We start from the raw sequence: 26,534 nt of genomic DNA, 5'->3' as shown, positions 1-26,534 counted from the left end.
TGTGATAACTTAGTGATTACATGAGCAAGCATAAAACATTTATTTTATATTTTTATGTGCACAGGAAATACCCAATTATCATTACTTTTGGGTCAACCTATACATTTAATATGAAAGATTTTAGCTTTTTTTTTGTTTTTTTGGTTTTCTGCTTTAATTACTTCGCAAATTTGGAGGGAAGTTCATTTAGAAACTGTAAATAGACCTCCTCATTGTATTGCACAATAAGGACGTCACTTCGAAAATCTACTATGAATACAAAATGTATGGGAAATAAATTGTATGGGAGCGTTTAATGTAACATTTTTGGTTATTTCTCGTTTTATTTTTAAAAATTTATTATGGCCATTTTACTCATTAGGTTAAGTACTTTCGATATCAGTTTAAAGTTTTTTGATATCTGCAATAGTTACGGAATAATCGCTTGTGCACACTTAACGATTACACCCTGTATATCAGAAGTCAGATTTAGGTCCGCTATTTTTGCAAACGAACATCTCCTTGGAGCCTGCTCTAAATTATTATTTACACACAGATTACATTGTTTACACATAACACTTTCTTCTTTTTTCACTTTTGGCATAAATATTACAAATTTGAAGAGCAGGCTTAGTTCAATGTATTTGGGATAATTCAATGTACTGTACATTAAGTATTAACTGAGTAAATAACATAATCTACGATGAAGAACAAATTTTAACTCTATCCACCAAAACAAACAATAAAATAAAACGCCATTTTGAATTCAAATCATCAAGACATTGTCTATGCTTAAGTCTTAACCATTGACAAGAAATCGAAGAAAGAAAGAAATAATTTATTAATGTACTAGCTTAAAATTAAAATGTACAAAAATAAGGTTTAAAAAAAAGAAGAAATAATAATAAATAACTAAAACTAAAATATTAAATCTAATATTATACGATTACATCGGAGAGGCCAACATTAGAAATATTTTTATTTTTTCTAAATGTTGGCAAGCTAAACTTAACATAGGCTCTTGAAAAAGTACAAATTAATTTAAACTCTATGTCAATGGAATGAAGTTTAAAATTGCTTGCAAATGTAAGCCTAACCAAAACGATGTTCTAAGTGTCGACCCACGTTATCGAGTCATGTTTACTCGATCATTTGATGCGGCCCCACGAGACTATCATGGAAAGAAAATATACAAATTTAATCTTTATGAACTAAGAGATAAAGTTGAATTTAAAACGCGATAATGAACCGCATTCCTTACGAGACTATCTTTTAAAGAAATACAAATTTAATCTTTATAACCTAAGTTATAAAGTTGAATTTAGAACGCGATATTGAACCGCACTCCCCACGAGACAACTTGGAATGAAATACAAATTTAATCTTTATGAACTTAGGGATAGAGTTGAATTTAAAAACTCGTCGCTTAAAAGGTCGTAAATTTTTACGACTTTCGTGACACAAATTATTTTTGTGAATGTGTGATTGTGTTTCAATAGTGTGAGTTACCCTCCCCGCACCAAAATCAGCAGAAAGTTTAGTTAGAACATTTGCCAGCGTACTCCATCCATTACATAATGATCTAAGAAGGTTGGTTTAAAACTCTTTGGGGTGTACACTACAGTTTATATTTAGATATCTATGGGGGACTGTAGGTCCATAGACAAAATGAAGAAGCTCTGTGGACCACAAATACATTTTGTGCACATTTGTGACATTTGACATTGATGTATGTTTGTGACAAATGACATTGACAAAATTCAAAAATTGACATTTGACAATATTAAATATTTACTTTCAACTCCGTGGTGAAGTGTTAACAACGTCTGAAGTCGAGGTCGTAATATTTGTCATAGGAATTTTTAAAATAATTGCTTCTAAATCTTCTACGTAATTTCTTTAAGTTTAAAACGCATGTATATATGCTAGTTGACTTAATACAACTTTATGTGAATTGTGGTTTGGCTACAGGAGTCATTATTAATTTCGGAACCTGAAAGACGTTCCAATTTCTAGACCAAAGTTTTGTACTTTAAGAAGGTATAGCTGGTCTGTAAATTAGTAGAGTTGGTGCTGTATATGAACAACTGTTATATTAAATTCTTCTATCTTTGATGAATACAAAATAATCTTATTTTTTACGTAAAATTGTGACCTGCAGCCAATGTTGGCGTTTTTCAAAACAGATATTAACAAAGCTGGTAAGTCAATAGAAGTAATAGTTTAGAGACTAAATAATTGGTTTTATAATTTTTAAATATCCATGGTTCATTTGTAGTTATACTTAACTTTATGGACTTACTGTGTTTGTTGTATAGTTGTACAGAATTTAGTAATATAAACACATTGCTAATTTATTAATAAAGAACAAATGAAATGGGTCTACAGGACAAAAATGAGAATTGGCACATAAGAATTTGTATCATCTTAAATAAATTTGATTTTTATGAAGAAGCATTCAGATGGAGCATTTATTGTTGTGATAAATAATTATTAGAAAGAAACATTAATTGTTGTTTAGGTATCAAAAAAATTAAAAAAAAAAATAGTTTATAATTAGTTTATTACTTATAAAATATTATTTCCATGCTATTTTTGATCATAGATTTGTTTGTATACTTATCAGATAAAGGCTATTAACTAAATAGAAAAGGTGACAGAAAAAGATGCATATAAAAAAGAAAAAAATTATTTATTCCTTTTTTGTTTGAACTGTCTTTGTACCTAACTAATTTTTATTTAAGAAGAATGTTAATTAAACAGATAGCTGTTAAAATTGGTTATTTTTTAAGTAAACTGATAATTTTTAACAATAAGATGTCAATATTTCTTACTTAATGATCTAAGAATATCCCTGACATTGGTACCATAAAATATCAAAATGTTCACAGATAGTTATTTAAAATGTAATCAATTCTAAGTAATATTTTACAAGTTTAGATTGAATAACCTTTAAAAAAAAAATCTTTCTCAAATATTTTCTCATGTAATTTCATATATTATAATATGTAAGCTACTTACTCAATTCGGAAAATATTTTAAAATATTACCATTATTGACAATTTTTAATGATTCTAGGTGTAACAATTAAACAATCATTATAATTCTGCAATTTAGAAAGAGTTGCGGTTGAATCGCATTAATCAAATGCGCCTTTAGTTGATAATAAGTACCTATTTATTCGGGCCATATCATAAATAAAGTAAAGAATATCATTTTTACGTTAAAAGTGATATTCTATAAGACCATCTCTGCTAAGTATTATTTAGACTTCACAGATTTGCGACGTGGGTTTCAGTCTATCTCCCTCTAATAAACGTGTAAAGATGTTATATACCTACGTAATGGTCGGGGCGGGCACGTGCGTCGGACACGCGACTCGCGTGACCTAGTAGCTACCTTGTACCTACTGCGAGCTTGTAGGCGTATCGCGTTTGTATAGGCAAACAACAATTAAATAAGTTTATTAGTACGATATTTTTTTATTTATTAAACTGTATAAATATCTTATTTTTAATATCAATATCTGGTAAATTAGGTTACATCACGTTTAGTACTGAAATTGTACACTGTTAGTATTTTTTTTTATTAGGTACTTTTTGTAGGTAGGTACCTACTAAATACGGTTATTGACCCTAATTAATAAATCGATTCAATATACTTAAGGCATATGTTTTATTAATATTACTTATCACCGTAGTTATCATAACCGATTAATAAATAATTAGGTATACCAACAACCAACTAGGTAGCTGGTAGGTACAAGTACACCATATTATTTAAATTTACATAATTTAAAACAAATCGTATAACTAATAAATTCGCTTATCATTAACTTTCATCCCCTTAGTTCGTCCCGGTTCCGTCCGGGTTGAGCCAAAAAAAAAAACAATATCACTTGTGTGTAACTGGTACTTTTCAAAATCGGTAGTTTGCTACAAACAATATGAAATGAAAATGAAAAATATATTTATTTAAAAACCATATGTTTTTACACAGATACACTTTGATTGACGTTGCACGCTTTACACATCTAGGTTTATTTAAAAAGGATTACCTATAGTACCTACCCACACTATGCAAGCCTGTATCGTGGGCACTGAGTAAAAAGAAAAAGACATCATAATAATAATAAAAAATAAAATAAACCGCATTCAAATTCTCAGAACTGGGAAAAATTTAAATGGGACCAATCGGAAAGCTTCAAAAAAAAATAGGTTCAAAAGTTATGTGGTAATAAGCCCAAAAAATTACAAAAAATCAGACAATTTGAGAACCTTCTTTTTGTTATAATATCGTATATGTATTACATTAATATAAGTTTCAATATATAAATTGATACAAGTTTTATTTATTATTCTCGTAAGTCGTAACAAATCGTTGAGTATATAAGTCACTCCTACCGCCTACGTATAAATCGATACCATGGAACACGTGCACGGCATCGGTTCAATCTGTGCGGATTTCAGCAATGTAAAATAGTATCGAGGCTTCGTTAATACGTTGGAAACGTGTTCCGTGGGCGTAACTCCACAATTAAATGAAAATCGTTTGCGTCATTATTTGAAAAAGTACTACAAACTGGATTACGATTAGTTATTCCTATTCCAATTATTAATTCCGATTTCGACAGGCTTTTAAAAATAAGAAATATGTACCTAATAAATGAATTCAAAATCTATCGGGCCAAATCAAAATTGAATACCTACAACAAAAAAATTTTTTTGCTATCATTTGTTGATCCTCATTAGGCTTATCATTAGGTGATTAATTTAAAAGATAGTTAATTTCATTAATAGATGATATCTATGGAAAAGGGACCTATTGTTAAGAGGAACTTGTTTTTCCTAGGTACTCTGGACCACCCGCGGGCATAATATATGCAGTTTCTGAGTTTTACCCACATAGTCCCCGGGGATTTCCAAGATAAAAAAATATAATATATCTTTATGATAGTCTCAAACTATCATTATGCTTGTTACATCGAAATGAGTTTAGTGCTTTAGGCTTGAAGAAGAGACAGACGCACTGAAGGTAATCTTCTTATTATTATGATAATGATGAGATAAAAAATAATATTACAATAATATCTTGCCGTTGCGACGTGAAAGGAAGACAAACAAACAAATAAACTAACACATTTTTGCATTTATCATATTAGTTTCGTAACTAGTAACTATTTAGTATTATATCGGTCAATTAAGGAAAGCTGGCATGTTCACAGTACTCACACTTATGCAATTTCACTTACAGTATGTTCAAAAATAAATGCGACTCTAGTTTCATTTTAGACTTGAATTGTAAAATGGTGCGTTGTAGATAAATATATGCAAATACAAATTATGAAAGCTCTCATAATTTACCTGTAAAATTATAATTTAAAAGTAAATCAATTGATGAACTTAATTATTTATTCTAATAATAATCAATTGGATAAAAGTATTAATAATCATTCAATTATCAAATAATAATTAAATTTCAGGTCATAAAAACAATACAAATAACACGTGTACGCTCACTCCCAACACACGGATGGTTGTTTTGATAATGATTTAAATAACGGACGTCTTCTGCAGTTGCGGACCCGTTCGATTAGGGCCCTTCTGCCCTCCTCCACTCAAGCGACAGCTCAAGCCGAGGTTCGTGGTCCCCGTCAAGGGGGGACGCCCTTGTGCATGTCGCTACCAGGGTGAACCTTCAGTTCACCCCCGCGTCCGCGTTAAAATGTAGAAGCCCTTCTGGCTAACATTGAGAGACACCACACAAAAAAAAAGCAGTTGCGGAGCAGTCTTGTCCTGACTTTGGTCGAGTAAAGATATCTAAGAAATATTATATTTGTAGTAAGTACGTAATACCTACCAATACGCGCTAACAAATATGTGTTACCTACCGCAATAAGACATTGGTATTCAATTTTAAGTAAGAACAACCGATATCGTTTGTAAATTAATGTAAATGGTGATAATTCTGATTATTAATTAGTAATTTGATTTTTGAAAAAAAAAATGCCGATTTTAGTCAAAATGTATATTTTTATAACAAGATCCTTATCATCCAAATTTCCACATTGGTGAGAAAAATTGACATTTCTAATGAAAATGAACAAAAAATTAAATGATTTTATTAAATACTGTAAAATAGTCTATAATTCTTCCATTTACTGTATCACAAAATTCTTCATAGATTTTTAGATATTCGTACTACACCAATTACATCACCCTGTATTTATAAACAATTGCAAAATAAAAGCTACACATAGTCCGGGAGATACTGACACAAAATTTCGGGTCATTTGTAACAGAATGGCGGTTCTACAGGGGTTTTATTACGCAATGACAAAAAGAAAAATGATGGTCAGAACGCTGGTACCGGCGGACTAGTCGCGTGGGCGTTAGTCGAACTCGTCGGATAAATAGCGAAAGTCAAACGATTTGTAACACAAAAATTTTAGAATTTACCGATAGCCCATAAAAAAGATGTAGGCGGTAGTGTCATGCCATACCTTTCCGGTGTAACTTACAGCCTCGTTGGCGAGAAAATAAAATTCAAAAATTTGCAGATTTCCGCGGTATGGCGACTATTTGGAATCGTCCGAAAAGTATGGCATGGCGATTTTAGTAAATGGCTGCACGACGATGGTTACCTGTGCAAAAGTTAGCCCGGTACAAATGGTTGAATTGTTTTTTTTTTAAATCAACGCATTCACGTCGGTATGGCGGACTGTAAGTCACATCGTAAAAGTATGGCATGACACTACCGCCTACATCTTTTTTAAGGGCTATCGGTAAATTCTAAAATTTTTGTGTTACAAATCGTTGGACTTTCGCTATTTATCCGACGAGTGTGACTAACGCCCACGCGACTAGTCCACCGGTACCAGCGTTCTGACCATCATTTTTCTTTTTGTCATTGCGTACTAAGACCCCTCTAGACCGCCATCCTGTTACAAATGACCCGAAATTTTGTGTCAGTATCTCCCGGCCTAACATGTGCAATGTGTAAATGTGTTGACGTTCCAGCTCTTCTTAATATAGGTATACTAATACCTAGGGCTCGGTACAGCGGTTCCGGTCAAGCAATACCTAATCTGTGTTCATAAGTAGGGATTGGAATGAGACACGTGGTTTATTTTCACGTTATAATAGCTAAGTAAGTAGCTTGTTGGAGGTTAATATAATGCGAATGCACATAAAAAAACTAATTACACTACATATATCGTGTAGTGTAATTATTTACTTAAATGTTAGGACGTTTATTGTAAGCGTTGAGTAATAAAAATCATTGAACACTCACAATATAATAATTATACAGATCGTCGTCATTGAAATTAGACAATGTGTTATTATATTCGGATTTGGGGACATTTATCTAAATAATGGTACCTACTGTTATTTTATGCATCTATCTATTTAAACAAAATACTTACAACTATGAACTACCTAGTTGCTCGCCCCGGAAAAGTGTTCTTTTTATAATTTGCACTCTTGTTAGGATATTTGTGCCTTAACAAAAATATGAAGAAAAAAATTACCTACTTGACAATGATTTTTCAAAAGTATATACATACATAATATGTAGATACGTTATACGCTCACAAAACAAACAGAAAATTTGTGCTGGTCGCGAGCAACTGCACACATACAGTATACACTATACACCCACATTCATAGACTGAGGTGAAACAGATAGCATAATAATTATTGAAACAGTAAGAACGAAAGAGATAGTCTATTACTTTAAAAAAATCATCGCTACTTGGGCTGAAAATATTTGGGGATTGATTTTTACTTTTACCTATCTCTAATAGATCAAGAGCCCACGACGGCCAGACTTTCCTTTCTTTCGGGAAGTTGAAAGTTTCTCTGTATATGTCTCCTATACAGATAAGAACGACCAGCGACTATCAAGTTTGGGTTGTGGTTACTTTGGCAGGAAACAGGTAGTGAAGGTGTATAAAATAGTACCTAACTTTCATTATAGTTTAAAAGCTAAATTTTATATATGTTACTTGGGGACCTATAAAAAGACATTACCTTAAGAGCCAGACAGTTTTCATGGTTCTTACATCTAGCCAGACACATTTAAAAAATAACTAACATATCATCAAATTCACATAACTACCTAAAAGCGTAACAAATATGAAATAACCCACTAAAACATTAGTTAACTATAATTATTAAAAAAATAAAAGTATAATATATAAGTAATAAAGTTATTACTTATCTTTTACGGGGGTTTATGTTGATGAAATTTCACGTATCTCGATGACACAATAAAAAAGTCATCGGGATACGTGAAATTTCATCAACATAAGTCTAAGTAAAAGATAAGTAATAACTTTATTAAACACTTGACCGTAATTTGAAGCTTACTTCATTGAGAAGGTACCTAGCTTTTTCCGCCTATTTTTCCCTCTCTTTCCGTTGTATGTATGCTATCTCTCTCGGACACCTCTCCACCAGGTGGCGGGGCGCACGATAATGTCGGGCGCTGGATGTTTTTCATTGGCGTCTAGCTTCCGCCGCGAGAAGGTTGTCTACAAGACTACAACCTTGGTGCTATTAAGTATTAAGTATTGCTTAAAGCAAGTGCTAAAAGTGTTAAAAAGTGTATCCCGTCGGATCGGTACAGTGAGTTATTTTTACATCTATTCTAATAATATTTTACTTAAAAATGAGTAAAAATCTTTTAAGTCAACGGTATAATCGTTGGACTTTATTTAAAATGCTGAGGTTTTTAATGAATCCTTCAGCAATAGTTTATTTTTCAATATGCTTAAATACTTAATAGCATGAATAAAGATATTTAAAATTAACGATACAACCGTTACATTTTACTTGAAATAGTAACTTTTCTTTTGAAATATTTCATTATGCAATATGTACTAATTAATATTTGAATTTTTAATACTGTGAGTAAAGCTATTTTAACGGTGTTACCGTTCGGCTTTACTCGAATCGTTAATATTACTTTTGTGATTAAGTATTTGATATTACTAGATATATCAAATACCCTCTCTTGTATATAGATATTTTTAATATTTTATTTCATTTTTAATAATGTGTTTTTATTACAAGGGTACAAGTGAATTTTTCGTGGAAAAATTACAATTAATTCTTAGTATGGATATGAGCCAACTCAAAGCTTTACAGAGGCATACAATCCATTGCTACGACTTTATTACATTGTCGTTATCGCTAGGAACGGTTCGGAATTCCTATCATAGTTTATTACTAAAAATTATCGAACGAGATGAGTCAGCTCCAAGAAGTCACGACATGTCAGAACATGTTGTGATATTATTTTATAAATCGTACGGGAGTTACCGCTCAACTGAATAATGATGGAATTCGCTCATGTATAGTAGATACGTACCATGAATGTTCCACACATTCAAAACTATCCGTAGTCTATACGTGTCCTTTTATGAGTATTATTCTGATCCGTTTTTATGTGAAAATAGACATATTACACACGGCTAATTTGATTGAAAATTTTAAATTACGTTTCCTATGTTCAAATGATGCAACTTTTTTGTTAAAACGAGTAAGTACCAAAAATTTTACAATTAAATTCTTTGGTTTACTGAACTTGTGCTGAAAGGGTTATCGTATAATAATTATCGAGATATCTTAATATAAATTAGATTTAGATACACTTATTTCAAATGATTTAAAATTCACTTCTAACGTTTTAGAATAATATTATAAACTTGTACACCTTGACAAAAAGTAAAAAATTGCGGGTGAGTGGAGATTATTTTGTGCAATTAAATATAACGTCCTACGACGGTATGGTTGCGTTCGTAAGGAATGTTAACGGATATAAAGCAACTAAATGTTACATCGATTGCATGAACAAAAATAAATATGAATCGAAGTTCATTTTAAAATTTAGTGAATTGATTTGAATTATGAATTTATTAAATGTCGCTAACATTGGAAAATAAGTTAAAGGACCTTGTTAATTGCTATATTATTTAAATGATTATTTACTGCTATTTTTATATTAGCACTAAGGTGTATTCTTGCTCGAAGCAGAATACATAAATGTGGCCACTACTCCTCGCAGGGGTTAGCCAGGTCAAATTCACCCTCGCAGGGTGTCTCTTAAGCATTTTTTGGCAGGCCCTACTTATTTCTAGTTACAAACATCCCTCGCGCAGCTGTCGCTCGCAGGGAAATGGTGCAAATATATATCGGCCCTCGCGGGGCTTTGATTACAATCGTCCCTCACGGAAAAGATGGTGCGAATATATATCAGCCCTCGCGGGGCTTTGATTACAGCCGTCCCTCATGGAGAAATGGTGCAAATATATATCAGCCCTCGCGGGGCTTTGATTACAACAGTACCTCACGGAGACATGGTGCAAATATATATCAGCCTTCGCGGGGCTTTGATAACAATCGTCCCCACGGGGAAATGGTGCAAATATATATCAGCCCTCGCGGGGCTTTAATGGCGATTGGTGCAAATATACAAAGGATTGATCATTAAAATGATCATAGATATTTGCTTTTGTCAACGAGGACCCACAAAAGAAGTTTTGGATATGACCGTATCGGATCTTCACTCTTCTAAGGTAGGTAGAAAAAGGTTTTGAAATCTACTTCACAGTGGGCAGTATAGTAAATGACCTAATAAATACAATAAAGGTTAGATACGGCAAATAATGGGCGCATGAAATTGATACTTCGTATCCTAAAAGTTTACGCTTCAGGAATCAGGAAACCACCATTGGTTTACCAATTATGGAAATTGGAATTGAACAAATTGTATTTACCAATGCAAAGCCTAATCACAACAAAGGAAGGCGAGTCGGATCAAATATCATCTCGCAGATGATTTGTGGCGGTGGTTTCGAGGATTGTCACCAAGCCTTGTGTCAACGGTATGTTTGGTATCGTAATTAAATGGCACTAGCCGACCAATTTTCATATACAAACATCGGAAGAGATTTTTTAATCGCAAAGCGATTGAATGTAACAAATGACGATTGATTACGTATAGTTGACCTCTCATAGGCCTATTTTAGTTGCCCGGTCTTGTAGGCAATTTATTTGACTCGTTTTTCAACCCATTTGACCTCATTATTGCACCCATGAGATTTTTCTTCGGGGCTCAAACAATAAATCGCTGAGGGATTAGGATAATCGTTTGTTAGACAAGTTTTTTGTCATCCCACCAGGATTATTATATTGTATAATAAAGTTATATACAACTATTAACGTAAAACGTTTAAGTACTCAACGAATGCTGAGAATACTGACTGTTGAGTTACATAGGATAGAGGATAAATAACGGAAAGTCAATCTTTCCAAACAAAAGCCTCTTATTATTAGATATTACTTGGAACCCCTACCCTTAACGAGAAAGCTCTGCCAAATGACTTCTCATTTCTTTGCTTTGAGGGGGGGGGGGGGGGGGCAATAAATGAAATGTACAGGCTATACGGCTTTTAAAATATAAGTCTGGTAAGCGAACTAAACTTTGCTGGTTTAGTTCTTGCTATATCGCTATCCGTGCCTGCTTCTCGTGTTTACGGGTGAATTAAGTTTATCAATAGTCATAAATGCAATGCTATTCAGAGGATATACTGCATTTAAAACATGACAAAGTCTGGTAAGCGAACTAAACTTTGCTAGTTTAGTTCTTGCTATATCGCTGTCCGTGGCTGCCTCGCGTGTTTACGGATGAATAAAGTAATGTCCTGTCTTCGCATCCACAGCTAACTGTCCTATACTGTCATAATCTTAACACAGATTCATTCGACATAGCTCCCCACGAGCTCAGTTCTTCATTTTTGCACTCGCACAACTGTGGACAACACAAGAGCAATGCCTCCATTGGTAGCAGTTACAATCAAGGGATAACTAACCTTAGGCTAGCCATATTACGGATGTTGGAACAACCGACTATATTCAGGGCAATTTTCTTTGTTCAGTGTAACGTTTAGACTGTCGTAGCATTCCTACGGAACAAAGATGGGATCAGATCTGCATCCTTAATGCAGTTAATCGAAAGGAGATACTTTCAGACGACGATAGTATTCAAAACCCACCATATTCCTTAACATAATAATGCATAGTTAAGCTTATAATCTCTCTTGCCATTATCCTGCAGCAGAATTCCTTGGCGATAATTTATCCTCGTTAGAACGAGCTAGGGTTGTTACGATAATATGAGAAATCCTAGTCAGTTAGAGACCTGAACGACGCGATAGAGTACCGCTATTTCAGTAGTAGTAACACCTAGAAGGGTGAAGGTATTCTGGAAAGCGGAACTGAAGGCCCGGTCAGCAGCATCAGCCACCTAATAGACAGTGTTCAGTGCTGCACCACTATAATCTGCAAAATGACTCTGACGGTATGAAAATGTGGAGTACATTTTCAAAATATCAAATGATATAGTTGGAATAAAAATCCTATTTGCCTCCGTCTATCCAAAAGACATACGGAGTAGCTAGTAGTAGTTGGTTGAATTAGAATAAAGTAACTATAGTTAAAATCCTTTGTTACTGACTGGATAAATTTGGCTCTTTTCCTATCTGACGTTCATATAGCTGTTGACTGCCTAGTGTTGTGCACAAACACTATTATTATAAACTAGCGGTCCGCCCCGGCTTCGCTCGTGGTACTTACGTTTTCTCTACATAAAAACCATCCTCGTACTTCAAGGAATATAATAAAAGAACTATCGAAATCGGTTCAGCCGTTCTCGAGTTATGCGCTTACCAACACATTTTGCGATTCATTTTTATATATAAGAAGATAAGTCACGTTATGTAGTCCCGAGGCTTTCGGTATATAAGTTCTGATGTAAATCATAATTATATCTTAAAACCGAATTGATTAAAAGTAACGTACTTGGCTGTAGTAATTGCAGTTTTGGGACACAGATAAGCTCCTTATCATTTTAGTCTCTTAAGTTCAGTATATTTGTTTCCAGTACAGAGTTTATGACCTATCAGTTTTAAATAAATAATTCATGCATTGTACTGAAAGTACTAGCCATGTTTAGATTATGATTGGTGGCGTTGGCTTAGCGCACGGTTTGGTTGGATGTTAAAAATCTGTATTATAATTAAAACCGTTTACCTGTTTTGATATTTTATTGCCTTATTCAAGGGGTGACCTTTTAAATTTATTTCTGACCCCAAAAGTAAGGACCAAGTTCTCTTCTTGTCCGCTTGTAGCAGGTTAGGTTAAAACTGTGTGAGTTGAGACAGTTGGTAATTCTATGTTAAGATGATTCAATTGTGCTTCTACAGAGTTCTAATTGAATAAATAAAGGTTTGAGTTTGAGGTATTTTTGCCTCGTCGGGATCAGCTGTTGCTTCATTTTGTAAGTAACATCTAAATGCGTAATTGAAAGTCGTTACTGGCGCTTTCGCAGATTTACGCTAAAGATAGTGAAAATTGTAGTAACTTTAACTTTTCAAGCCCAAAAGGTTAACTAAGGTACGCTTGAACCAATCTCATAAGTTCTAATACTTTTAATCATTATGATTAACTTTTTGGTTCTTATTTGATTAACTTTTCATCTGGGATTGTTAATATATTATATAATATAAAAATTTGTGTGATTTATTGGTAGGTATACTATCTGCACACCTTACTCTTTCAAATAAAGAAATAAGTAATTACTTATGTATTCAAATTCACATTGGCGTCCATATATTGTACACCAGGTGGGTAACAAACAGGTCTCAATGAAGTAAGCTTCAAATTACGGTCAAGTGTTTAATAGCTGTGTTTTACCTGAAAATAAAACACATATTAAATACTTACCTATATTTGAAGCTTACACTTAACGTCCACCTGTTGTGGATTTCGACTCAATGAAAAACATCCAGCGCCCGACATTATCGTGCGCCCCGCCACCTGGTGGAGAGGTGTGCGAGAGAGATAGCATACATACAACGGAAAGAGAGGGAAAAATAGGCGGAAAAAGCTAGGTACCTTCTCAATGAAGTAAGCTTCAAATATAGGTAAGTATTTAATATGTGTTTTATTTTCAGGTAAAACACAGCTATTACTTACTAGCGGCCCGTCCCGGCTTCGCACGGGCATTAAATGTCTGTCTGTCTGTCTGTCTGTCTGTCTGTCTGTATGTGAAGGCATCACGGGAAAACTGACGGTTCGATTTCGATGAAACTTGGTATAATTATACCTTATTATCCTGGGCGTAAAATAGGATACTTTTTATCCTGGAAAAATACGTAGAAAAAAAATTAATCTTAATTCTTCAGTTTTATCCATAGACGTAGTTCTGTAGAGTGTAGAACCGCGAACACACGTTCCGTATTATTATAGGCCTAGCCGTATTTGGGTCCAATAGATATTTATAAGATGTCATTGTCAGAGTTACTCAAAATGGAGAAATAAACCATCCACGCGAAGACCGATATCCGCGCGGACGGAGTCGCGGGCGGAAGCTAGTTTTATATAAATGGGTTTAGTTCTGAAAAGAACTTTTTAAATCGGTTTAGTTACTTACTAAACGAATTACTATCAAGCGTAAATTCCGCACACGTCCATCACGTAGGGAGCCGACCGCGCGAGTAAGCCGCGCGGCAAGTTTATTTCGTGATCTTAACCCCCCTCCCGTACCCCTGCCCGAGTGACGCCTACAACGCATAGCTAGCCGAATACAGTTTATTTTTTAATTTTTTTTTAACTCGTGATATCTTTTGAATGGATTGTCAGAATCGAATAATTCAAAAAGTAATATAAAGATATTGAAGCAGTCTTAAATAATACATCGTTTATTTTGATAAGGGTTAATACCAAGGTACAAATAAAGAGCTTTTTGTAGCGGTGGTATTTTAATTTCTTTTTTTCAATAAAAAAACGCTTATTGTGACATGACTGTAATAGTTAGAGATATGCTGCCGCTGATTTTTTGTAGATAATGGTGTGTTCTAAAAAAATGTAGTACAGTAGGCGCGCGATAATCCAGCGCTCGCCAATCCGGCACGCTCAGTAGTCCGGCACTTCGGGACTCAGACAGCCCGCTCTATAATCCGGCATTTTACATAGCTGAACGCCGGATTACTGAACGAAAACGTCACAAATGATGAACCTAATATGTAATTTTAATACTTATTTAATTAATATTTTAATTAATTTATGTATTTTTTTTTATAATAAATTCAACTTAGGTACCATTTTAAATATGAAGTGTTATTTCCTATACTAATTCGATAATCCGGCATTTCCGACAATCCGGCATAGAGGAAAAATTGCCGGTGCCGGATTAGCAAGCGCCTACTGTATATCATTTTGTTCTATCATCAATAGTTTTCGCAGCGCACGCGATGTAAGGTAGTTTTTTGATATTTTTTTCACACCTTGGATTACGTTATCGTAATTTTAGTAAGGATGCCTATTTTTTTTAAAATGAAATATAGCCTATGTCACTCAGAAATGATGTAGCTTTCCAATAGTGAAAGAATTTTTCAAATCTGCCAAGTAGTTTCGGAGCCTATTCAATTCATACAAACAAACAAACAAACAAAAAATCAAACCTTTCCTCTTTATAATATTTGTATAGATGTATAGATGTATAGATATATTATACTTTTATTTTTTTAATAATTATAGTTAACTAATGTTTTTAGTGGGTTATTTCATATTTGTTACGCTTTTAGGTAGTTATGTGAATTTGATGATATGTTAGTTATTTTTTAAATGTGTCTGGCTAGATGTAAGAACCATGAAAACTGTCTGGCTCTTAAGGTAATGTCTTTTTATAGGTCCCCAAGTAACATATATAAAATTTAGCTTTTAAACTATAATGAAGGTACAATTTTATACACCCTTACTACCTGTTTCCTGCCAAAGTAACCACAACCCAGACTTGATAATCGCTAGTCGTTCTTATCTGTATCGGAGACATATACAGAGAAACTTTCAACTTTCCGAAAGAAAGGAAAGTCTGGCCGTCGTGGGCTCTTATATTATAAGTATATGTTGTCAGTAAGAGATATTGTGTAAACTTTATCTGTATTCGTAATTGAAAAAAAAACTTTTTCATTTAAATGCATAGTGCTTCCTAAGGATTTTTTTTTCATTTTTGTTATTTGCAGAGTCAAGATGGAGTGGGTTCTTAGGGGACCTCAGATTCATAGTACATTCAGTAGTCTTGGATTTCAACATGCAGAAGGATATCACATAAATGAAAATTGCAATGGTAATATTATCTCAATTGTTCCATTTTTTACAACTTTTTAGAGAAAATTAATTTTATGATGTGCTATGGCCGTTTTAAATATAACTTACGCGTTCCCAATGCTCATACAATTACCACTATCTAGAGTCTAGACAAAGAGATAGTAAGGGTGGTAATCATCGTGTGCATGAGATTTCTAGAAATAAATCGTACGTAATGAAAGATTTGATGCCGAGAAAAGTTACGTGTTGCAATTGAAATATTAGCGTGTTTAAATATCTTTAATTTATCAGGGTCATAAATTTACGGTTGAAATTTCTATAGTTCCTTGACCAGATATTGAAATAAAATACTTACCTACATTTGCATTGCTGACACTTTCACGAAAGAGTAATTTTTATTATAAATTTCTTTATTCAATATTCATTATGCTATTGTATAGATCTACAATTCGTCATCTTATTTACATTCAATTCTATAATATTTCTACTTTATATTTATGTGTTGTAATTAAATAATAACGTATAAGAACTTTCAGCTGCGTTGGAGTCCATTCTTCATAACATTCTAACGGAGGATAAAAATTTACGCACTTATCGTAGAAGCATAAGCTTTGGACAAAACATCAAGAAAGATATCATACCCCTTTTAATAAATGTTAAAGATGATAAAACGATCGAGTTACTCATCAAGATACTTGTGAATTTAACTATACCCGTTGAATGTTTACTTTCCGTGGAAACGATATCACACACCGATATAGGAAGGCACACTATATTTGAAATCAACAGCCTTCTCGCTTCTACTAAATCTGCATTTATTGACCATCGGGCTACGAAAGTGGTCATAGAGTTTCTGAAGAAGAACTCGGATGTTGAACAGAAGCCGAAATTATCTTCAGAGAGTTGTACTAACGTCAGTAACACTCTACTGTTCTTACGGAATATTCTTCATATCCCAGAAGACGTGAACAGTATTTCAAATTATAACAATCTTCCACATACTATTCAAAATCAAATATTATGGAATATTTTTAGTCAAAGCATTGACAAAATTCTCATAAAATTAATGACGATCCCAGATTCGGTAAGTCAACCATTAAATGGATCAAAATATGATAGAATTAACTTTAATGCTTTTCTGTATTTATGAAATGAGTATTTTTGTTTTATGATTATGGATTTATGGATGATTAATTAAATAATTATCGTGATGTATTGATTTCAAATTATAATTTATTATTTTATTCAGGTGGTGCAATTTCATTTAGGAAGGGCATTCATTTTCTGATCTTCATTTCTAATCTAAATTTACTTTAATTTCATGTATTGTTTGTTCCCATATAGGCTTTTTATATTTTACGGGAAAATTCTAAAAGAACGTCTAAAGATCGATCGGTTTGTAATAATTTAAAATTGATACTTCTATTCAAAAATCCAATGCATGCTTAATTGCTTATTGTAATAAAGAGATAATACAGTGATTAAGAAAACATTAAGTCACTTTTTGATGTTAATCTATTGATAACATTTTATTACAAATAAATAGTTCAAGATTCGAGATTCGTGTTTGTATTTTGTTTTATTTATAGATAAATTGGAGTGTGACGATGGTTCAGTTGATAGCTTTACTTTATAAAGATCAGCATGTTACAACATTACATAAACTTCTCAACATGTGGCTTGAAGCATCGCTATCGGAGAGTTCGGAGGATAATGAGAGTAATACTTCGCCACTAAATAGAGGTACGACATACATACATACAAAATGTATACAATTCCTGTGCGTGGTATAGGTATTATTAAATTAAATTACTATAATTTTTGGTACTATTAAGAGGTATGATCAAATTTTGTTACACTTCTATTTTATAGGTAGTGATGACTCGTCTCCAATGCTGACATCGGACCCGACCTCTGATTCCTCCGACACGGGTGGAAGCGGTAAAATGAACGACGAATCCAACTCTCCCAATAATAGTTGGGACACATCGAGGAATATAAGTGAACAAAATTTCCCATCAGATAGGAGGGAGGATAAATCATCGAGCCATATGCTAGATTCCGGTCAAGAAAATTCATACGACGACATGAAACAGTCGAATGTGAGTTATTTAAGTCAAGTGCAATCTTTCAGCCTATTGTTCTGATCACTGGAATGATTGGCTGGCTCTAAATTTCTTATCTTGTTGAGACCATACTAAAAGGAATAAGGATACATTGTTAACCAATTCTTGAAAATGTAACTTTATTTCTACAGGAAAGGATGATCACGGATAATCAAATGTCAAATAGTCAATTAATGGATAACGAAAAACATGAGGAAGGTATGAATAAAAAAATGAATTCGGAAACGTCTGATTGTGGTTATGGAACACAAATTGAAAATCAAGAAGTTATATCGACTTCAAGTAACGAAGATGAATTACCATCAAAAAAGCCGGTACATCAAAAACCTCACAATCCCAAACAGAGACCGAATAACAAAGTTCGTGCAAGTGTTACGTTGCAAGAGAGAAAAAGGAAGAAAATTGTCAAAAGAGGAAAAGCTAATATGTTCGTATATTCCCGTCAAGCATGTTATTGTAAGATGTAAATGATACGCAAAATATTTGAAATAGTAAAACTTTTTTATTTGCAGAATAAACGTACAAGGGCTGACGCACAATACGCCAACGGATGACGACATATCTAACGTCTTGAAAGAGTTCACGGTAGATTTCCTTTTGAAGGGATACAATTCATTGGTTCGAACGCTTCACACGCAGATCCTGACAAATTTGCAATTGAAAATAGATACCTCACATTTTTTCTGGCTTGTCACGTATTTTCTTAAATTCGCGACTCAGATAGACATAGACTTGGAGCACGTCTCGTCTGTTTTATCCTTCGATATTGTTTTATACCTAACAGCGGAAGGAGTCAATTTGTGCGAACAATTTGAACTAGCCATTAAATTAGACGGCAACGATTTGAAGCCAACTATTCGCAGACTGCATTTGGTAATCAATTTTTTAATTATAATATAATTTATTTTATTGTAACTAGTTACTAGTTACGTGCTGGCCACGGACAATTCGCTATAGCGAAAATTCGCGCGGCGCGACTGGCGGCGCGTCTTGCGAATGAATCAAATGTATGGAAATGTACTGGGCATGCCACGCGCAGCGGCGACCAGCGAGACGACCGGCGAATTTCCCCGAGCGAATCGCGCGGCACGACTAGCGATCGAAACAAATGTATGAGTTATTACGGCGCAGGCCACGGAGTCGAGCGGCAGACGCGGCGACTACTCCCGGAGCGAACTTAATTTAAAATACAGTAGGCGCTCGATAATCCGGCGCTCGCCAATCCGGCACGCTCAGTAGTCCGGCACTTCGGGACTCAGACAGCCCGCTCTATAATCCGGCATTTTACATAGCTGAACGCCGGATTACTGAACGAAAACGTCACAAATGATGAACCTAATATGTAATTTTAATACATAATTAATTAATATTTTAATTAATTTATGTATTTTTTTATAATAAATTCAACTTACCATTTTAAATATAAATAAATAAATAATAAATAAATAAATAAATAATATGAAGTCTTATTTCCTATAGTAATTCGATAATCCGGCATTTCCGACAATCCGGCATAGAGGAAAAATTGCCGGTGCCGGATTAGCAAGCGCCTACTGTAGTTTGTTTTTTTTTCGCGAAAATGGAGACGGAAGCTTTTATTGCAGAAATTCTAGCTAGACCAGCTATTTGGAAGTCTAGCCACCCGCAACATAATTTTTCATCATGCCTATATTTTTCATATTTTTGGTGGAATTCTCCGTCTGTAACACGATTTCTATTTAATTCGTGTACTCCACTATATCTTCCAAACATTAAATCTTGAGCAAAAAAGCTGCTACTCTCCAAACAACGTCGAGCTAACTTTGATAAAGCCATCTCGTCTCCTCGTCTATAGTACACTGGTCGCGGCGGCGAACGCAACTGCCCGTGGCGTGCTTACCGCGCCGCGCGAATCGCCGCGCCGCCCGTCGCGCCGTCGGTCGCGCCGCCGGTGTCCGTGGCCAAGGTGTTACATTTAATGATTTAAAGAGTAATGTAAAAATTTAACTTTATATTAAAAAAAAAAAACATCACACCACGTTTAATCACGATCCGCCACAAGAAAAAAAAATGAATCCTAACATTTTTATAGCATCGAAGTCCTATTTTAAAATTTACATATTTTAATCATATTACGTACTTCTTATTTACTTTGATTTAACTCTGCATTTGCCACTAAACTACATTTTGCTAAACCAAAAATATTCTTTAGGTGGTGACAGCTATACGAGAGTTTGTCCAAGCAATTGAAGTTTATAAAAAGTCGGTTCACATTTGCCAATATGATAAGAACATATTGATCAACTTGCAAATGAAAATGTGTGAAACGGAAGAGCTACGTTCATTACTTGTACTTCTATTGCGTCATTATAATCCCAAGTACCATTCCAAGCAATATTTACAGGTATGTTCATATTATAATTTATAATGTTAACTATGCAGATTGCAGTTTCAATGTTTTTATCCCATTTTTTATGTATTTTATAATATCAATTTTCTGATTGTTTTAGGACCTAGTAGTTACGAATCACATTTTATTGATGTTTTTGGACAGTGTAATGAAATTACCGGATTACAAGGGATCTGCGAAATTAATTGACCACATAAAACAGTAAGTTTTTATTGTTATATTTTTTTATTCGCCCCTTTTTTATTTTATGAAACGCGGTTAATTTTTGACAGTTTCAATCATAACTCTAACAACTTTTTTATAAAAAACATTTTTTTAAAGTTTTGTTGACACATGAAGTCGTGTTCGGCAGTTACCTAACTAAATTTAGCTAAATAGAATACATCCGTTATAATACTCGGCTATATTTAATATACCTACAGGTTTTATAGCGTGCATATAACATACTTGCTCTGTGGTATATAATTATAGGTTCGCTACACCAGAGGTAATGTACCAGTATGGACTGCTATTAGAAGATTATGAAGGCAACGGAGAGTTTGTAAACGATTGTGTTTTCACGTTGATGCACCATGTCGGCGGTGACTTGGGCTGTTTGATTTCACTCTTCCAACCGAAAATACTGAAAATTTTTACATCTATATGGAAATCTGAGTTTGAAATTTGCGATGTAAGTGTATATTTATTCTTTACTAGCTGCTCCGCGCGGTTTCACCCCCGTGGCTCCACTCCTGTTGCCCTTAGCGTGATGAAATATAGCTTATAACCTTCCTCGATAAATGGGCTATCTAACACCGAAAGAATTTTTCAAATCGGACCAGTAGTTCCCGAGATTAGTGCGTTCAAACAAACAAACAAACTCTTCAGCTTTATAATATTAGTATAGATTTGGATTAATAGAAAAGGACACTACTTAAAATTTCTCCAAGTTTTATTTATGTAAAATGTAGATAAACATGTAGAAATTAACATTATCTAATCTAATATCTAATATATGTATATTATAAAGGCGAAAGTTTGTAAGGATGTATGGATGTATGGATGTTTGTTACTCTTTCACGTAAAAACTACTGAATCGATTACAATGAAATTTAGCACACATATAGAGGGTAACTTGGATTAACACACAGGATAGTTTTTATCCCTGAAATCCCACGGGAACGGGAACTATGCGGGTTTTCCTTTGCAAACGCGGGCGAAGCCGCGGGCGGAAATCTAGTTTAGTAATAATTTTTTTATATTATAAGAATATGAAAATGAGAACATTTTTTTTTATCGCAGGATTGGTCCGATCTAATAGAATATGTTATAAATACATTTGTAAAGAAACCGCATGCGTTACAACGTACGGCAAGCTTCCGATTGGATACAGAAAGTTTCGATGACGACAATATTCTAAAAGAACTTATTGAAAATGAAGAGAAACCGAATGAAGATGTGTCCTCTAGTAGAGCCATTGTCAACTATGATGCAAGCGTAAAGGACAAGTATGTATTTAATTTCGTGTATGTATGTTTAGCTATATTGCAGTTTAAACAATAAAAGCGAATTTCGCATTATTGTTCAAATATTCTCTTTTATTATTTGCAATAAAGTATAATGTAAAGGATTTTTCATAATGTAGTAGATTAAGTAATTTTAAAATGGATACCTATATGCAAATCATGAATGATCCAAAGCTAAGTAAAATTTGTTTTAGGTGGACAGACGACGAACTATCGGCATTTAATTGGATATATATGCAAAGTAGCACATCAACAGATACTGTGGGTGAAATTGTAAGATTATTCAAAGAAGATGGCATTATCAAAACGCGCGACGCAGTCATTAGGCAGCTCCATAAACAATCAATTATAGACAAAAATGAATTTGATAAGCTCATAAAGGAAGAATCCGGAAAAAGTTCTAAGAGTTCCGAAATTAAAGAAGTGAAAGATGGCGATAATATAGGAAAACTATGTGAATACATAACGAAGGATGGAAAATCTAAATTTTTGAATTGGGTTCAAAGTGTCCTGCTCGAAACGTGTTTTACAAAAATTTATTTAGAAAAAAAGAAAATAGCCAAAAAAGCTGCTGAGAGTGAAACTGTCGCTAAGGACACCACTAAAACACAAAAAATGTATCATGCAGTGCCCAAAAAGGTTGAAGAATTGCCTGTCATGTCATCCGTTTCGTATCATTCCCTTTGTGAGTAACAAAATCAATGAAAACTTTATTAAAATCCTCAGTTCCGAAGAAAGCATGTAAAAATGTATAATAATAATGTATTATTCACGTTATTTTTAAATTTCAGTGTTCAATCAATCTGTGCCTTTGGTACCATGGAATTGTGAACAAGCTGCCATATGTAAAGATCTGAAGTTCCTGCAGCTTTTACATAAATTAGGTTTCTATATGCCCGTTGATACTGGTAAAGTTTTCATCAGAATACCTTATTTCTGGACACCCGACTTACTCTATGAAGTTGCAAGCAGGATTTCATCTATTGACGCATGTAAGTTATAATTATTTTTTCTGATGTCTTTCTGTCGATATACGGTTTACTTACTACTATTTTGTTATTACTAAATTCAAATGTTTTACGTTGATACTAAAGTAATAATTATTGTAAAAAAAAGTATCATAATAATAAACGCGACTTCTCTTTTAGCTAAACTAAAGTTCTCCTTGAGCGATATATCAGAAAGTAGCGTTTTGAGCTCATCTGTGAAAACAAGAACCGCCATTCCGGAGCCAAAGGACATTCCAATGACGTCTATTCCAGAAAATTTCTTTCAAATTCACAAACAGAAACATATAGCATCTATCGTCAATTTTACACCTATGTACGTATTTCTTTTGTATTTCATAAATGTTCAAAGATTATTATAGAAAAAATATAAATTGAATTGTAGCAATTTCAAATGAAACTACATATTTCTTTATAATATATTGTAGGCCTGGTTCGTCATTTAACATAGCATGTGACGAAAGGGCCGTTCCTAGTTGGTTGGACGTTGTACAAAAATCTCAAGAATTTAAACTGACTCTGGAGTTGGAAAGGTAAAATAATTTTCTTTTAATTACATGATAAATGATTTCCTTCTTTCTAAATGATTAATTGAACTTGTAGGTATTGATAATCATACTTAACCATTGATCAATATCAATCTCATCTATCGATATTAGTCTTCATAATCAATGTCCATTTATTTTTGATTTTTATAAAACATACAATTTAAACAAAAAATTCGACATCGATTTATTTGGCTATTGTGTCGTCCAAATTTCTATATACCGCATGCCTTGAGTAATAATTTGTTTTTGCTTGTTTAAAAAACAGGTCAAGAGTTATTTAATAATTTGTATTAACCATCGTTTCCTATAGGAATATTATTCAAAGTGAAATATCTGCGAACAAGCTAGATGGGCAAGAATCTACGGCGAAGACATCGAGAACACCAGAGATAAATAAAGAGGAGTGTGATGTAGCAGCCGAGTCTACTCTTTTGATCCCTACCGACAATGGCGTCAAGGGAGAGCCTTCTAACTTCAATATCAGTCTAGCGGAATCAGAATATTGTAATAACAGGTATATCCGGATACATACAGATTTTTCCTAATACATAGTATAGATCCCTAACTAAAATTTAATAACATCTTAACAAAATATCGTATTATTATTTAACCCCAAAGAAAAGATAGTTCGTTCTTTCTAAATATTAACATAATCCTTCTAGTTCCTGCGAAACTGCATCGGTCGCTTCAGATCTCACAAGAATGTACGTTTCGGACGAAGACGAGAAGCCCGAAGTGATACACCGACCAGCGGCTGATAAACATTTTAATGACGATCAAAATTCCAGCGATCTAGACAGTAGCGCCGGGAAACGTGCACGCATGCATTTCTCTTTTTGAAATAAATCGAATCTATACCTTCTTCAAACATGACGTAACACACAAAGTAAATGATAACTAGCATATAAGATAGTTTATAACGGTGTTTTCTATGGTTTTCGGTATTAACGCCTAGCTTAGTTTCGTTGTATCAGATCGTATTTATAGTTTTAATAAATGTTAGTAGAATTTTTAGTTTAGTTTAAATGTCTATGTGACCAGTTAATGTACGAGTTATATAAAATTAAATTAGATTTAAATGTTGTATATATATGTTTTATTTACATAACAGAAATAATTTATTCCAACAAATGATAACAATCACATAACAATTACCTACACATGTAGCAACAAAAGTTCTTAAAAGCTAAATAACAGGCATTCTTTTTTTTACAAAAATAGACATACATACACAATCATATACAATTAATTCTTTCAACATACTTTTTCAACTGAAAAATCTATCCATCGAGGATAAAGTTGATTATCAAAAATACATACCCACCCTCAGTATACGAAAAACCAAAATTTTAAAATGGCATGAAAAATTTAGAGGTCCTCTTTTAAAGTGTCATATCAGGTACAGTAATTATACAGATAAAATAATTTATCATATTAGTTAATGATGATATGCATGTGAAGCCCCATGGTTATTGTTTGAATTTAAGTTGTTTAAGTAAGTTTGGATGGCTAAGTCATAATTTTTTGATTCCAATGTATTGTGTCCGTCTTGATCATCGGAAGATTCATAGTAGTTGTTCGGTATGTTGTTGTAATTGTCTCCAGGGCCTTCTCCATTATATTCCTCTGCAACGGATGGATTATAACTATTATGTGAGGGTCCATTATACGCGTGACTGTCTTGTTCATATGGATTAGGCGCGTCATCTTGAGGATGATTTTCTTGTACTTGATAAGAATTGTGTGGATTTTGGAAGGAGCCGTCCCTATGTTCAATATCGAGCGCATGGTGCTCGTGGTTTAGTTTCGGGGCTACATCATGAGGTACCTTTATTATTTGAGGTACTGGAACGGGATACGGCCTATTTATATGAACTGGATATGGCACTTTTTGTACTACTTTCACTGGATACGGTACTGGGACTTTAACAGCGACGGTTTTTGTTATTTTAATTATTTTGACTGGTGTTTCGTGGTTTTCCACGTGTTCACCAAGGTCGTGTAATTCTGTTTCATATCCTTCAACTGGTATTGTGTATGAGCTGTGGGATGCGAATGATGTACCGATAAAAATCAGTAATATTGTTAACACCTGAAACAAGAAAAATAGGATATAAATTATTCGATTAATTCGTTACGTTAACTATAAAACTAATTTTATATACCTACTAGTACTTTATAAGAGCTTTTTATACTAGGGATTCAGAATTGGTATGGTAGTTATATAATTGCTTCATTTTTTTATCCGTCGAGTAATAGTTGTTTATATAATACCTATAGCTTTTATTCTTTTAATGTTACTTAACTTTAAAAGGAAGCAATATTTATGTAACCTGTATATCAAATAACATCCGATAAAAAATGTACTCATTATAGAGCGACAAGCAGTAAAACAAAACAAAAAGTACTAACCGGTGTTTCCATTGTGCTGCGAGTGAGCGGACGACCGAGGCACAGTTGGAACTATCTACTTAATATGAAGAGAGAGGCTTTTATACGCAGCATTCTATCTGGTCAACTAAGAGGCTGCTTTTGCCGAACGAACTGTTACTTTCTTCAGACTCGTATTTATTCCCGCCACTCGTCGTACGGCACCAGTACATTCACTGCAGTCATTGTTAATGTTTATTAGTTCAAGCAAAATGCATCAGGTGTTATTCATTATATAATATATACCTTCCTCGCGCAAATGTACCTACTACAAATAGGATCGAAATATAATGAGCATTTTTTTTTTTTTAAATAACATGGAGCATGTTAGGTAACCATGTCATGTAATCAAATGTAATTCTTAATGTAAATTCA

At 33.6% G+C, this 26,534-nt stretch overlaps 2 protein-coding genes across 2 annotated transcripts; one reads left to right on the top strand and one right to left on the bottom strand.

Moving 5' to 3' along the window:
• The first annotated feature begins 1,769 nt into the window (after positions 1–1,769).
• Positions 1,770–24,813, top strand: tim (timeless). Its single transcript, XM_089705891.1, has 17 exons — positions 1,770–2,180; positions 16,070–16,173; positions 16,691–17,238; positions 17,744–17,897; positions 18,027–18,256; positions 18,412–18,707; positions 18,793–19,153; positions 20,472–20,663; positions 20,770–20,870; positions 21,141–21,339; positions 21,951–22,156; positions 22,369–22,859; positions 22,966–23,166; positions 23,323–23,497; positions 23,610–23,714; positions 24,040–24,243; positions 24,392–24,813. Exons 2-17 carry the CDS (start codon positions 16,077–16,079, stop codon positions 24,567–24,569), a joined length of 3,738 nt encoding a protein of 1,245 aa, XP_089562017.1. The 5' UTR covers positions 1,770–2,180; positions 16,070–16,076; the 3' UTR covers positions 24,570–24,813.
• On the bottom strand, positions 24,803–26,284 carry LOC149490547 (uncharacterized). The gene is made up of 2 exons (XM_089706188.1): positions 26,142–26,284; positions 24,803–25,821 (listed from the first exon to the last, which is right to left on the bottom strand). The coding sequence occupies exons 1-2, from the start codon at positions 26,151–26,153 to the stop codon at positions 25,168–25,170; spliced, it is 666 nt and encodes a 221-aa protein (XP_089562314.1). The 5' UTR covers positions 26,154–26,284; the 3' UTR covers positions 24,803–25,167.
• Between the last annotated feature and the right edge of the window lie 250 nt (positions 26,285–26,534).

The sequence above is a fragment of the Colias philodice genome, chromosome 2 (assembly GCF_061535455.1).
Source record: "Colias philodice isolate Cphi_HAF_F1 chromosome 2, ilColPhil1 Martin Lab GWU primary, whole genome shotgun sequence".
NCBI lineage: Eukaryota > Metazoa > Arthropoda > Insecta > Lepidoptera > Pieridae > Colias > Colias philodice.
Note: the sequence above shows the minus strand (reverse complement) of the source record. Positions and strands in the feature narration are given on the sequence as shown.

Coding starts and splice junctions, on each gene's coding strand:
- tim (XM_089705891.1), top strand. CDS start 16,077: ATGGAGTGGGTTCTTAGGGGACCTCAGATTCATAGTACATTCAGTAGT. Junction 17,239..17,743: donor TAATGACGATCCCAGATTCG/GTAAGTCAACCA, acceptor TTTTATTTATAG/ATAAATTGGAGTGTGACGAT. Junction 18,708..18,792: donor AAAAGAGGAAAAGCTAATAT/GTTCGTATATTC, acceptor TTTTATTTGCAG/AATAAACGTACAAGGGCTGA.